Source organism: Marmota flaviventris, chromosome 9, assembly GCF_047511675.1.
Source record: "Marmota flaviventris isolate mMarFla1 chromosome 9, mMarFla1.hap1, whole genome shotgun sequence".
Classification (NCBI taxonomy): domain Eukaryota; kingdom Metazoa; phylum Chordata; class Mammalia; order Rodentia; family Sciuridae; genus Marmota; species Marmota flaviventris.
Genome location: NC_092506.1, coordinates 81,511,748 through 81,526,908, shown reverse-complemented (window position 1 = coordinate 81,526,908; position 15,161 = coordinate 81,511,748). Strand labels below are relative to the sequence as shown.

General features: G+C 35.1%; 1 protein-coding gene and 1 non-coding gene across 5 annotated transcripts in view; one reads left to right on the top strand and one right to left on the bottom strand.

The window, feature by feature from the left end:
- Mre11 (MRE11 homolog, double strand break repair nuclease) overlaps positions 1-15,161 on the top strand; it is a 64,518-nt gene that overhangs the window by 13,946 nt on the left and 35,411 nt on the right. For all 4 annotated transcript variants that reach the window (XM_027951376.2, XM_071616624.1, XM_071616625.1 and 1 more), the window contains exons 7-11: positions 134-248; positions 5,990-6,175; positions 6,982-7,153; positions 9,680-9,760; positions 13,545-13,671. In XM_027951376.2, the coding sequence (XP_027807177.2) occupies positions 134-248; positions 5,990-6,175; positions 6,982-7,153; positions 9,680-9,760; positions 13,545-13,671 (681 nt within the window). The remainder of the gene's footprint in view (positions 1-133; positions 249-5,989; positions 6,176-6,981; positions 7,154-9,679; positions 9,761-13,544; positions 13,672-15,161) is intronic.
- Positions 14,573-14,644, bottom strand: Trnav-cac (transfer RNA valine (anticodon CAC)). The gene has a single exon. It is a non-coding gene; the product is annotated as a tRNA-Val (tRNA).

Sequence of the window (15,161 nt, the reverse complement as noted above, 5' to 3'; positions counted from 1 at the left end):
TTATTCCAGAATTTAAATATATCTCTAATAGTAAAATGAAATACTTTGAGAAATGCATAATTTAGAAGAAAAGCATTTCTTTTTTTAAACCAAAGTAAGAAAATAATTTTAAGATATCTAATGTCTATTTCAGGGTCCATTCCAGATGAAAGGCTTTATCGAATGTTTGTCAATAAAAAAGTAACAATGTTGAGACCAAAAGAAGATGAGAACTCTTGGTTTAATTTATTTGTGATTCATCAAAACAGGTAAAAGAATTCTCTGAACAATGTTGGGCCAAGTATTGAGGTTCCCCAAATCTGTTTCCAAGCTCACGTGCTTTAGTGAATAATGCCCTTATTCTTTCAAAGTGTCAGGCAGAATCAGGGAAACTTGGACTTGCTGCACATGGCTTATTTTGAAATTGTTTTTAATGTATATTAATTTCTATAAAAGGATATTTTTAGCATATGTATGGATGAGGCATAAGAATAACTATAAAATTAATTCAGCAAAAAGTAGAATCTTACCAGTACATTTTCCCATTCTCTTTTCATGATCTCATGTGCTTCCACATAGTCTAGGGGAAGCATTATTTTCAGCTTTGAATTAATATCCAGTGCTTTAATTTATTTTTAATCACATGTATAGCCATAATTGCTATTTTATTTAGTTTTAGTATAACTGGAATGATGCTGTATATTTTACAAACAACTTATGTTTAATATTGCATTATTGAGTTTCATTCATTTTGTTGCTTAGATTTGTACCTCATTTTTATTGTTTATGTACAGTTATTTTTTCTTCTGTCAGTGTACATTTTTATTTCCAATTATTTTGCTTTTGGGGGGATTGTATTCAGGGGCACTTGACCACTGAGCCACATCCCCACCCCTATTTTGTATTTTATTTAGAGACAGGGTCACACTGAGTTACTTAGTGCCTCACTTTTGCTTAGGCTGGCTTTGAACTTGAGATCTTTCTGCCTCAGCCTCCGAAGCCGCTGGGATTATAGGCATGTGCCACTGTGCCTGGCTTTTTTTTTTTTTTTTTTTTGCTTTTTAAAACCTTGCTGTTACAAACATTTCTTATACATGTTTTCTGGTACATATATGTAAAAGTGTCATTCTAGAATATGTAAATATAGCTGGGTCAGTTTTCTTTTGCCAGTGGTTGAAACATGTTTAATCTGTTGGTAGGGTACAGAATTGATTTTCAGGAAGAGAGACTTGAAGCAAGATTTATTATATGATTATCATAGTAGGAAATGTGAGATGGCAACAGTGATGACAGTGAAACTGAAACAGAAGAGAGAGAACTGGGATATTGTCAAGGAAGAATCCAAAGGTTTTGGGGCCTGTTATTTAATTTACTTATTGAACATGTTTATTGAATGCAGATTACTCTGCATTAGTGAATGCAGGCTTTTTCCAAGTGCGGGGTCTAAGAAGGACACAGATTTGCACTGCTTTATGTACTTTCTCAAATAAACAGTATGAGCTTCAAAGGAAAAGCCAGCCAGAGTTTTGTTTTGTGTGGTTGCCATGAAACTTTATACCATTGGGGAAGTGTTTCTTCTCTTGTGGAGCCTTCCTGGTTCTGCAACACTTTGTACTATGCCGAAGTAGAGAAAAGTTGGAAGGAAAACTCATTAAAGTGATCCAGATTTAAGCCAGCGTGAAAGATAGAAGACAACATTGATCAGAGAACAAGTAGTCAACATGATGTTGATGTGTCTCATTGCTGGTGATACTAGCCATCCTTTGATTAATCGGTATAGTTCAGATTTCTCCACTATAAAGATCCTATTTTCTACTTTGTAATTAATGAACATTTTGGGAAAAATACTTGGAGACTATCTAAATATACTTTTTCACCTTAAAATTGTCCCACTAATCTTAGCATCCACTGGGATCATCTTTATAGCAATTAATAGTGTGGTATTATAATTGTGATGTTTTTAAAATATTTTTATTCTTTCTGTATTTAGTAATTTCTTTATAAGGAAGATTTTTTTCTTATTCCTGTCCCCCATTATTTACTTATTCATTTATACATGTCATAATGGGTTTAAGGATCATTTGTTTTACTCTTTGAGTTATAATCCAATGGATTAATCCTGCTGTGACCATTGGCGGCTCTTTTATGTTGGCTTCTGTATTATTTCACTTACCCCTTTCCTTTTCTTTTTTTCTTTTTTTAAATATTTTTTAGTTGTAAATAGACACGATAACTTTATTTATTTATCTTACTGTGGTAATGAGGATTGAACCTAGTGCTAGGTGAGTGCTCTACCACTGAGCCACAACCCCAGCCCCTCTTTCTTTTTTTGTGTATAACCTTAGCTTTTTTGCACTTCAAGATGCTGTAGTCTCTGCCAGCCACTGTGGTGCACACCTTTAATCTCAGCAGCTTGGGAGGCTGAGGTAGAAGGATCTCGAACTCAAAACTAATGTCAGCAACAGCGAAGTGCTAAGCAAACTCAGTGAGACCCTGTCTTTAAATAAAATACAAATAGGGCTGGGAATATGGCTCAGTGGTTGAGTACCTCCAAATTCAATCCCTGTTACCCCCTCTCCAAAAAAGATATTGTAGTCTCACCGTGTATTTTCTTCCCTTAGCCTTGGAATCAGCCACTTCTCCAAGGAGCTCTGATTCCTTTTATTGGGAAGTAATATTTGGAAACCTACACATACCTATGTGTCTGGGTGTGCTTGTTGCTCCTGTGGCTCTCTCAGCTCTCTGAACAAACAGAGTGAAGGAAATAAAGATTTTTATATGTATAGCAATGCATGTATGTATTCACACCTGTATTTCTATTTCTGGCTATGTATGTGTTTAGAAACACAATTATAAATTCAGGCTGATTCTAATCCAGACTTACAAGGTTCATTTTTTGTCTTCTCCCTTGCCTTTTTTGTAACTTTTTTCTCTAACAGAAATCTGGATTGTGTCATCTATAATGTATTTACCTGTTTTTTTGATCCAGGTTTATATGTAAGGTAATTTCATAATTACTAAACCATAACCCTGTGAGAAACAAATTTGTCAACCAAGGTACAATATTTGTATATTTTTGTCTACAACTTTACTACATTCAGTCAAAACACCATTTTCCAAAGTTACTTACTTCCTCTTCCTCACCCTCTTCATTGTGGTTTTGTGATTTTTTTTTAATACTCTTAGATTAATTTGCCAGCCTTAGCATTCTTAGATACGTCTGTTGTTATTGTTTCCTTAAGTTGTTAAAAAACAAAAGATTTTCTCAGATTAGGTGAGAATTCTTGAATCTTCTATGCTGTGCTGCTTTTATTTGTAATTTTTTTTTCCTATATTCACCATTTTTTTTTTTCTTTTGCTGGGAAAGAAGGAGTGGTCTGAAGCTGAGGAGGGCTTTGTCATGCAAAATCTTTCAACTAGGATGTTTTGATCCATCTCTAGGTCACAAATCAGAGTCAGCCTACTTGAATAATCTTCCTTCTTTATTCCAGGAAAGAGCCATTGCTCCATGAAGTCACAGTGATATCATAATGTATTTGAGAATTACCTTCTTTTTCTAAGTAATTGTCATAATCTCATACCTTAGATTTTTTTTTTTTTTTTTAAGTGAGATTTGAACCCAGGAGGGCTTTACCACTGAGCTACATCCCCAGTCCTTTTTATTTTTTTGAGACAGGGTATTGATAGTTTGCTTAGGGTCACTAAATTGCAGAGGCTGACCTTGAATTTGTGATCTTCCTGCTTCAGCCTCCAGTCACTAGGATTACAGGTCTGTTCCATCACACCCAGCAAATGTTTAATTTTTACATGAAAACATTCCAAAATACTTAAGCCTGCTGCTTCCCTGATTTCATTTCCTGTCTTCCCTGTGTTATTCCTTTCACCTATATGAATCTCCATACTGTTTCTTGGACCCATGGAACACATTCCTACTTCAGCACCTTTACCATCTGCTCTTCCTCTGCATACGGATCCCTCATCTCAATTCTCTGCTCATTTTTACTCCTCAGAGAGATATTTCCTGACTACCCCGTGTATGTAGAGTAGCATCCTTCCCTATCACTTTTCCTTTTATTTTTTTCTTATGATAAGCACCAATCACTGCTTGACAAGTTTTATTTTTATACACATATACTTATGGTATTACTGCTTGTTTCCCCCACAAGAGCAAGGATTTTGTTTACTGCTGTGTTAACTGCCTGAGGCATTTGACACATTTTAGACCTGAGTAAATATTTGTTGGTTAAGTGAATGAATATTGGTTTTGATCAAATGAATGCTAGGTTGAAGTATTTGAGCATTTTCACTTAAATACCCAATGGATAATTTAATGTTGGAGAAAACCTTTTCTTTCTGTTTTCTCTTACTGGGTAATAACTTTTCTAAGTATAAAACTATGGTTTGCAAAGCACTTATTCATATAATATTTTATTTAATATTGAAAAACTCTTATTTCTTGTTGACAGTTTGTCTCATGATTTTTATAATCCATAAAAGAAACAGATATGTTAAAAAATGATTGGTCAGCTGGTGGTGCATGCCTGTAGCCCGGTCAACCTTGGAGGCTGAGGCAGGAGGACCTCAAGTTTGAGGTAAAGAACCCCTGGGTTCAATTCCCAGTCCCCACCTCCAAAAAAAAAAAAAAAGGTTTGGACACATTTAGAAATTTGTTTTTATACTACAAAATTTAGATTTATTTTATTTTCTGCCTTCTTTTTTTGGGGGGGGTGCATATAATGAGATCAGTTTGTGGATTTTTTTGGTGGGGGGCATGGAGGATTGAACTCAGGGGCACTTGGCTGCTGAGCCACATCCCCAATCCTGTTTTGTTTTTGTTTTATTTTTTAATTTATATATGACAGCAGAATGCATTATAATTCTTATTACACATATAGAACACAATTTTTCATATCTCTGTATACATAGTATATTCACACCAGTTCATATCTTCATATCTGTACTTTGGATAATAATGATCATCACATTCCACCATCATTAATAACCCTGTGTTCCCTCCCTTCCCCTCCCACCCTTCTTCCCTATCTAGAGTTTATCTATTCCTCCCATGCTCCCGCTCCCTATCCCACTATGAATCAGCCTCCTTATATCAGAGAAAATATTCGGCATTTGTTTTTTTGGGATTGGCTAACTTCATTTAGCATTATCTTCTCTAACTCCATCCATTTACCTGCAAATGCCATGGTTTTATTCTTTTTTATTAATTAGTAATATTTCATTGTGTATATATGCCACATATTTTTTATCCATTCATCTATTGAAAGGCATCTAGGTTGGTTCCATAGTTTAGCTGTTGTGAATTGTGTTGCTATAAACTTGATGTGGCTATGTCCCTGTAGTATGTTGTTTTATTTAAGTCCTTTGGGTATAGACCTAGAAGAGAGAGAACTGGGTCAAATGGTGGTTCCATTCCCAATTTTCCAAGAAATCTCCATACTGCTTTCCATATTGGCTGCACCAATTTGCAGTCTCAACAGCAGTGTATGAGTTTACCCCCCACCCATCCTGTTTAGAAACAGGGTCTCTCACTGAGTGAGTTGCTTAGTGTCTTGCTTTTTGCTGAAGCTGGCTTTGAACTCACAATCCTCCTGCCTCAGCCTCCTGAACTGGTGGGATTACATATGTGTGTGTGCCACCAAGCCCAGCTCAGTTTGTGGATTTTTCTTATTGTCAGTGCTCATGCTTTCCTGACTTGACCAAAGCTGGGGAACCTTTCTCTGTAAAGCCTTTTGTGACTCCTTGAATGTAGGGTTGACCACCTTCTCTTGACATCCTATTTGACTGTGCTCTGCTAGTCTGTCACTACCTAAAAGTAAAAAACTAGATATTGATTATCTTTGTATTCCCAATCTCATGGTAAGTTTTTGGCACAAAGAATGATATAATATATCATAAGTGAATAGAGAAAAATCTGTATAGTCTTAGTTAATATGGAATTATTCTGTATTGCTATGAATTTATATTATTTATTTTTAAAAAAATCTTGATATAGGAGTAAACATGGAAGTACAAACTTCATTCCAGAACAGTTTTTGGATGACTTCATTGATCTTGTTATTTGGGGCCATGAACATGAGTGTAAAATAGCTCCGACCAAAAATGAGCAGCAGCTCTTTTATGTATCACAACCTGGAAGCTCAGTGGTTACTTCTCTTTCCCCAGGAGAAGCTGTGAAGAAGTGAGTCATTGTTACATGTTTCAAATCAATTTTAAAGAAATCCTTGTTGTAATAATCTCCTAATTATCCCATGGGTTCAAGGTATTGGCAATATAAGAAAGATTTATTTGTGAATGTTGGTTATTCTATGTGGTTTTACTGTTTTCCCAGATTTTAAGCCATCTTCAACAAGGAAACATCCATTTGATGTTGATTTTGCCATTCATTAGGCAAATTCAAACCTAACATTTTTATTAAGTTTTAAATATAACGCTATGTTGATGGCTGCTAATTTCATAAAATTCATTTATAAACAAAATCCCATAAAGTCACTTAATTGTGATTTTTCTAGTTACAAATGCAATAAGATAATATATTTAATCTCTTTTTGACAGAGTGATGTGATTTTAAAAAGTAGTTAACAGTGACTAAACTCCATTTTTAAGGGATTTTAATCTAGGGATCTATTGACATTCAGATTGTTATAATAGGAGGCTTATAGGATGTATGTTTGTTTTTTCCCCCTTTGTAGTTCTGCTGTAAATTAATTTTATTATTGTCCTGATAACATTTTATTATACTTAGGTCTATCTTCCCTTATAAGACTGTAATTTGTTTAGACAGGAAAAATAGTGAATGAGTGAATTTTATTCTGAGAAAGAAGGTTTACCATTTTTTTCCTGTGAAAATGACATTAAGATTAAACTGAGAAAAACATTTATTTTTAAGGATATAATTTTGTAAGGAAATATTTTATAGAAAGTTAGAAATTAATTTTCTGGGGAAATAAATGTTGTAGTTAAGCTTCCAGTTTTCTCCCTTTTCAGACACGTTGGTTTGCTCCGTGTTAAAGGGAGGAAGATGAATATGCAGAAGATCCCTCTTGGTACTGTGCGGCAGTTTTTTATGGAGGATGTTGTTCTGGCTAATCATACAGATATTTTTAACCCAGATAATCCTAAAGTAACCCAAGCCATACAAAGCTTCTGTTTGGAGAAGGTAATTCTTTTAGATGAAGTCAATGAGATATACATTGGTTGAGAAATTATTTACCTTCAATAAAGTAATTTAGTAGAGGGAAGCCTTTGTATTTATTATATTCTCATGAAGCTGATAAGACTTTAATTAAACCTTTGTCTCAGTTTCTTTCCTTCTTTTAAAAAAAGTACTTATAATCATTTTCTTCTTTTTAATCCTGACTTGATAATTGGCTTGTCTTCACTTATGAGACTGGGCAGTGACTCTGATTGGCAGTGGGGGGATATTGTGGTATGTAGCTTCTCCAGTAATCTCCATTTGGCATACCTTTCACCCTGATGTCTGCCCCACAGAAAATCTTAAAATGTGTTTGCTTTATTCCCTACAGCTTCAGTATAAGCCCCATCTTCCCTTTCTGTGTGACTTGCCACTCATAAACCCCTGTAGAAAATCGAACCCCTACTAAAGTAAAGTTGGGTGAATGCTTTTAATAATATGTAGGTTGACAACAACATTAATTGCTGACATTCAGTTCTTTGTGCCAGCTTTTCTACTTCACATTTTATTCTTTTAAAAATCATTTAGGGTAATAATGACAATAATAATAATTGTGAACACTAATATTTACTGACTGCCTCTATATGCTGTGCACTCTGGACAGCATTTTGCATTAAATCCATCTAACTATGTTCTAGGCAGTTAGGGTCTACCTTTATTTTTATTTTCTTGCAGTTTCGGGGATCAGACCTAGGACCTCCTGCCTGGTAGGCAAGCACTGTCATTGATCTGTACCTCCAGCCCTACTACTCACAATCTATGTACAATGAGTTAAACCTTAGATAAAGTAATTTGTCCAGTGTCAGAGCTACATGAGCAATGTATAGCTTATATAACTAAAAAGTTTTAAGAGTATGTTGGTGTCAAGGAGATTGATTCCAGAAATTCAAACTTAAAGTTGTGGGTTTCTCTCTGTTTTTATGGCCTCTGCTACCACTCACACTTATGGTTTCTATGCTAAACTTCACTTTATGGAAGACATTCTCACATGCTGGTCCACAGACTTCTGTTATTGTTATAGCTGGAAGAATTATTTTTCCCAGTAGTTCCAAATAAACCCTGAACATTGAATTTTACTGCTTGGGGTAAGCACAATTCCTGAATCAGGGGGATGAAAAGTACATGGATTGATTTTGAATTTATTATATTCCTTGCCTCAACCCTGGCTCAAATAACATTTTAGATTATATGTTTCTTTGTTGTGGGAAGCTATTCTGTACATTATAGTATGTTTAGCAGTGTTCTCCTTGGCCTTAGTAGACGCCAGTAGCTCCTTTTTCCCCCAGACATGAATTAACTGTTTCCAGATTTTGACAATGTCCCTGATTGAGATCCCTGGACTTGGAATGGTCACATGACCAGCAAAAGTAAAAAGGATCCACTTTAAACACCTGGGTGTACACATAACCTTGTTACATTTGTATGCTATTGTGTTTCTTTTTTTGTACTTAATTATATCATTGTTTATATGCATGTGAGGACAAGGCCCATCTTTTAACTTTTCCGTCTTAGCACATGTCCAAATACTTGGCTATAGGTCCTCTATAAATGCTCATTGAATTGAAATAATTTATCTAGATCATACTCTTATAGCTCTGTGTTTTCAGGATGGTAGTTAGTAGCACATGTAACTATTTAAATATAATTAATTAAAATTAAATTAAAAATTCACTTCTTCATTGTACCAAGTACATTCCAGGCGCTGTCTCTGAATATGTGTGGTTTATGGCAACCATACTGAATACTACGGATGTAAAACCTCATCATTGAAAGTTATTTTGGGCTGCATTGTTACAGATAATTTGAAGGACAGATTATAATATTTTAGGACTGGAAGAGATTTAAGGACAAAAATACTTGTTCTATTATTATTCCTGAGGAGGGAACCAAGTTACAGGGAGTACTATAGGAATCATTTTCAAAAAGGTTGTGTTCATGGTGATTGGGTAACTTCCAGAGGACTTCAGCTGTTAGAAAGTTACTGTATTAAAATTCGTCTACTTATATCTCAGTTCTGACCTTAGAACAATTTAGGACAAGTATTATACCATGAGATAGCTTCAGATATTTGAAATATTTTTCTTATTTTATTTTAGCTTGAACTTTTTCAAAGTAAATAATCCAAGAGCCTTTGGTTATAGAATCCTACATATTCTGCCTGATCTGACTGAAAAATCTAGGTTTATTTGCTTTTAAGTTAATAAAATGAGGCCTAAGTCATATCAAAACATGAATAGAAAGTTGGAGCAGAAGCAGTGTTTTAAACTTTCTTATAAAAAAATACAGAGATTGAAAAATTATTAAGAACTTTCATAAAAGAAAAACATTAATCAGAGCATTACTAGAAGTTATATTTTAAAAGGTGTTATAAATAACCTAGGAAATGAAGATGACTGTGTAATGCAGGAAAGTTCCTGTGGTAGGAATATGAACTATTATTCAACTGATTTATACTAAATGTACTTTCTTTTATTTAATTTTTATTTTGAGATTGAAGAAATGCTTGAAAATGCTGAACGGGAACGTCTGGGAAATTCTCGACAGCCAGAGAAGCCTCTTATACGACTTCGAGTAAGTCTTTTTTACATGATTAAGCTTTATTAATTTTCAAATTCTAGTAATGTACAGTTTTTGTGGTCCTTAAGCCATATTACTTGGTATTGGCATCAACTGGGAAATTATTGAAAAAATGCAGAATCTTAGGCCTCATGTCAGACCCATTGCCTTTTAGTAAAATTCCCAAGAGATTTGTCTACACATTAAAATTTGAGGGGTCTTGGGATGTAGGATGCAGGGGTAAAGATTACAGTTTAAAGCTAGACTGTTTGGGTTTGATTCTGGCCCTTTCACTAGTTGTATGACTTCACACAACTGGATCTTTTGTTTGTTGATTTGTATTTCATAAGTTTTTGAGATCCAAATGAATTATATAGTGAGTGGTGTACAAAAAGTAATCTGGTCCCCTTTCTCTCTCCCACTGTCATTGCTGTAGTTGAGCCCTTATTATCACTTACAGGCCTGCTGCTGCAACATCCTACCTGAACTCAACTTTCACTTCCCTTTTCACTCTGCCAACTAGCCTTTTCTCCACACTAATGCCAACAGGATCTTTGTAAAACACAATCTTGCATGGCTTTCCTTCTGGACACAGTTTAATATAATTTCCTAGCACTAACAGGAACAAGTCAAAACTTTTGAGGGGGTAGCACTAGGGTGTTTATAGAACCTGGTCTAAACCAGCCTCTTAGGCTTTTTCCTCCTAAGCATGTTCTTAAGCTCTAGTCATATTGGACTAAAATGACTGGTCCTGTGCCTGGTGAAGTTCACTTGAACCTTTTGCCTGTGCCAATCCTGTGTGGAATGCACTTCCTTGCTCCTGGCTTTTTGTCTCCTTCAGCAACCATTTAAAGCCTGTCTCTCCACAGAAACCTTTCTGGGTCTCCCCTCCAATTTGAAGTTTCTTCCTTTGTGTCCTCATTCTACTTTGTTCATATCTTTTATAGTACAATTTACATTCTGCATGCAATTATTTATATTTGTCTTCCCGGTCAGTGTGTAAATTTCTTGACAACCAAGATTGTGTTTTGTTCATGATTGTGTCCCTAACCCTTAACAGAGTACTCTGTACCAGAACATTGAAGACACCCAGTAAAGTTTGTTTAGTGAACAAGTTTTGTAATTTTTATGAGCAGAAAATTAAAAATAAATCTAGGCTAGAGTATGTCTAAGGAGTTTGGGAGATACCCAGTTGCCTCTGCATTTAGTACTTTTAGAACATGGCAGCAGAAGAGATGATCTGGGTTATACAAAGAAGGTTACTTTAAATGAACAACATAGTTCTCTTCATCAGGACAAAAGATACCATGTTTCTCATTTATGTCTGTCTGATAACTTTAGAACCAACCATTTAAATAGCAAATTGGCATTCTTTTTCTAAACACAGTAAATTATTTATTCATTCATGAAATAAAGGATCAGATATTATTGTGTAAGTCGTATGACAAAATACGTTGTACCCATTAGAGGGTCCTTATTAATTCATTGAACAAATCTCAGAGTACCTGTGTTATGGATGTTGGAGGACATGCAACTTGCATGGCTGTTAATTCAGAAAAACTGGTGAGGGGTGATGGGAGCTTAGAAAAGACAAACAGACATAGAGAGCCGCAACCATATGGGACATTACCCTCTAATGGAGGTGTAACAATACAGAGCTAGCTCAACACATTTATTAAATAGGTTTTAACATCAAAAGGATTTTCTGTGAGAAAGTTTCTTCAAAGCAAGCAGGTTGAAAGACAAAGTTCTGCAAGAAAAGACCACTGACTCCAATTAAAATCAAATTAAAGCAAGCTTATTATTTCGACCGGCCGGGCTGCCTTTCCCATCAAAATCGTGGGAGCCAAGGACAGCTGCAAAGCTTCCTTGCAGCCCAGTTTTATAGCCCAAAAAGTTACACAAAGGGGGGTTATAGATAACAAAACTCTGGGGAACATAACACAAATTTACATTTTTGCTGGCCTCGACATCAGAATTTATGGAGGTCGTTAGAGCCTCTGAGAGGGTCCTTATCTGGCTAGGGAAGGCCAGAATTTATGAGGCGTCACTAAGGTTTAGGAAAGGGTTGTTTTCTGGTCAGGGAAAACCGGGCATGGGTGAGTTCAAGGCACGGGCAGGCATTCCAAGCAGCTTTACAACATCAACTAATGGCCAGGCTATACAGACATCCTAATATTTTTACAGAAAACAGAAATGAATCCTTCATAACTTGTGACAAGCTGGCTTCTGATCTAAAGAGAGAATTAGGCTTAGGTATATCAGGTATCCAGTTATAATTATCTTTTTTGCACTCATAATCCTCTATCCCCCACAGCTGGTGTCTGAATTTAGGGTCAAGACTGATAATGCCATGCTATACACAGAACCTCCTTGCTGGTGGGGGGGGGGGGCATCACCATAGCAACTGGGCAGTCTTAACCTGTAGCCTTTGCACAGGAAGTTCCCAGCACAGGTGTGCTCCTGCCACAGGACAATAAGAGACTGTGATTCAAATCACTTCTCCTGACAAGGACACAGTGATTTTTTTTGTTTTGTTTTTTTGTTTAAGTGATACTGGTGATTGAATGTAGGGATACTCACCAATCTACACCTCCAGCTATTTTTATTTTTTCAGACAGAGTCTGGCTAAGTTACCAAGATGGGTATGGAACATGAAATCCTTGTCTCTGACTCCTGACTTGCTAGGGTGGCAGGTGTGCACCACTACACCTGGCCATAGAGATGGTTTAAAGAAGATATGGCTTTGAACTTGAGCTTATAGGAGGTAGAGGAATGAAGGGAGACATAGTAAATATCAAATAAATGAACATAATGAATAAAAAGATGGTGCCAATTGTGATGAAGAGTGTGGGTGGGGTCATGATCAGGTCAGGAGTATTCTGGTTAGGCTGTGTGATGCTGGTCCCAGAGCATGCGCTGAGAATAGCTAATTTAGTGAGTGTATCTCCTCAGGGGAAAGCTGTGTTTCTCTTTGTAAAGGACTATTTACCATTGTAGACTTCTCTAGAATAGTCTTCCTTGAGAGTTATTATTTCCATTGAGCTAACCATCTTTTGAAGGTAATCATTTCCCAATGCTTATAGACTTATTCTTTTCTACTTGGATTTCCCCAGTATTTGTCCTTGCCCAGTTTGAAGATATACATATCCCTGAGATGATAGACCAAGGAACTAATGCCCTAGGGCTGGTGTTTTGTTGTATTAGAGGTCTTTTTTGTTTGAAAGTTTAGAAATTTGTTTAGAAATTCCATCTCCTTTTCAGATAGTACTCATAGTGGGTACCTAAACTTTGTTGTCATTGGAGATGTAATAATTCCAGCATTGTGGAAATCTTTGCTGTAACCTGGATCCATCAAAATATTTTGCTTTTTTTAGTGGGGATTGAACCCAGGGGTATTTAACTGCTGAGCCATATCCCTAGCATTCCCTTTCTTAAACTTTTTATTTTGAGATGGGATCTTGCTAAGTTGTTTAAGTATTAGTTGCTAATACTGGCTTTGAACTTAGGATCTTCCTGCCTCAGCCACCTGAGCCACTGGGATTACCGGTGTACACCACTGTGCCCAAACTATTTTGCTTTTAAGTTTATGAACCTTCCAAGCATTATTTTCTCAATTGAATAAATGGTATAATACCAATTTGATCTTTAAAATATATTATAGAAAAGTAATTTTTACAAATTTAAAAGTATGGATAAGTAAATATAAAAATGCCAAATATAAATACTGAAGAATGAGTGTGTTTCTCAAAAATTGGCAAATTGTTTCCTGGCTTTCATATGTTATTCTGTATTTCAGGTGGACTATAGTGGAGGTTTTGAACCTTTCAATGTTCTTCGCTTTAGCCAGAAATTTGTGGATCGAGTAGCTAATCCAAAAGATGTTATCCATTTCTTCAGGCATAGAGAACAAAAAGAAAAAACAGGTAAGCTAGTTATTTTTATAAATTAAAGAATGCTATTGTAAGACTTTTATAAATCTGTCTTTGACAAAAGAAAATAAAATAGTTATAGAAGATGTTTTAGTTTATTGTAATATCTTAGACAAAAAAAAAGATGGTTGGAATAATTAAATCTTTTTCTTCTACAAATTAGTTGTTATTTTTTTAAACCTGTGGATTATGAAGAAATGGAAAACTGTCTTTGTAAATATAGTTTTTCTAAACAGTTTTGCTGAGTAATAACATATATAGACTTTAGATGTTATTGTTCAAAATAAATTCTGATAAAGGTGTATTAAGAATTGTAATGCAGGGCTGGGGATGGGGCTCAAGCGGTATCGCGCTCGCCTGCCATGTGTGTGGCCCGGGTTCGATCCTCAGCACCACATACAAACAAAGATATTGTGTCCGCCAAGAACTAAAAAATAAAAAATAAATATTTAAAAATTCTCTCTCTCTCTTAAAAAAAAAAAAGAATTGTAATGCAAAAACAAAAACAAAGCACAAAATAAATATTTGCTACTTTCTATGCAGTATTAATGTCCAGGTAATACATTGGCAAATTATGCATTATTAAGTATTTTGATACTGGTGTGTTCAGTGGATCAGGAAGTTATCAGGCTTTTTGAAAATAAGAAGTATCCTGTAATTTGGTGTTTTCTGATAATGTAGGTAATTAATTTCTAATTAAATTTTATAAAATCTAATTGCCCTTTTTAACATTTATAAAACTAAGTCATTGGTTGAAATAGTGCTGTTTCATAAAAAGTATTGATCATGTTAAATGTATAGACTCTTCTCTTCAGAGCTATTGAATAAGAGAATTTTCATGGTAACATGTACCTGTTTAAAAGTTACTGTTTTTTTTTTTTTTTTTAATTTTTTTTGGTGGTGCTGGGGATTGAACCCAGGGCCTTGTGCATGTGAGGCAAGCACTCTACCAACTGAGCTATATCCCTAGCCCTACTCTGATTTTTATTAGCTCAGATTTAATGGGTTTCTATTTTCACAGTCAGCTCATTTCTACTATTTTATAGGAAAGAAATCCAAACCAGAGAATCATATTTTTATACTATGAAATTGAATTAATTGCTTAGTTTTTTTTGGTTTGACTTTCATTTTATATATTTATTTATTACTTATTTATATGCAGTGCTGAGAATCAAACTCAGTACCTCACACATGCTAGGCAAGCACTCTACCACTGAGCCACAACTCTAGCCTGATTTAATTGCTTCTTGATAATTATTTACTTTAATTGTGCATCCTTATCAATTCCTTGAAAGATCATGAATATAGCATTCATAAGAAAACAGAATTATAACAGTACCTTATTTAGTTGAGTTTTGTCTCTGGTGAGTTGTAGTCTGTTGATTTTCCTTTTTGTTTATACTTAAATTGCTTATAAATTGTTTATACTTTAATTGCTTATAAAAACCTAATGGTTTTACCCATGATTGCTTTTGTATATTAGT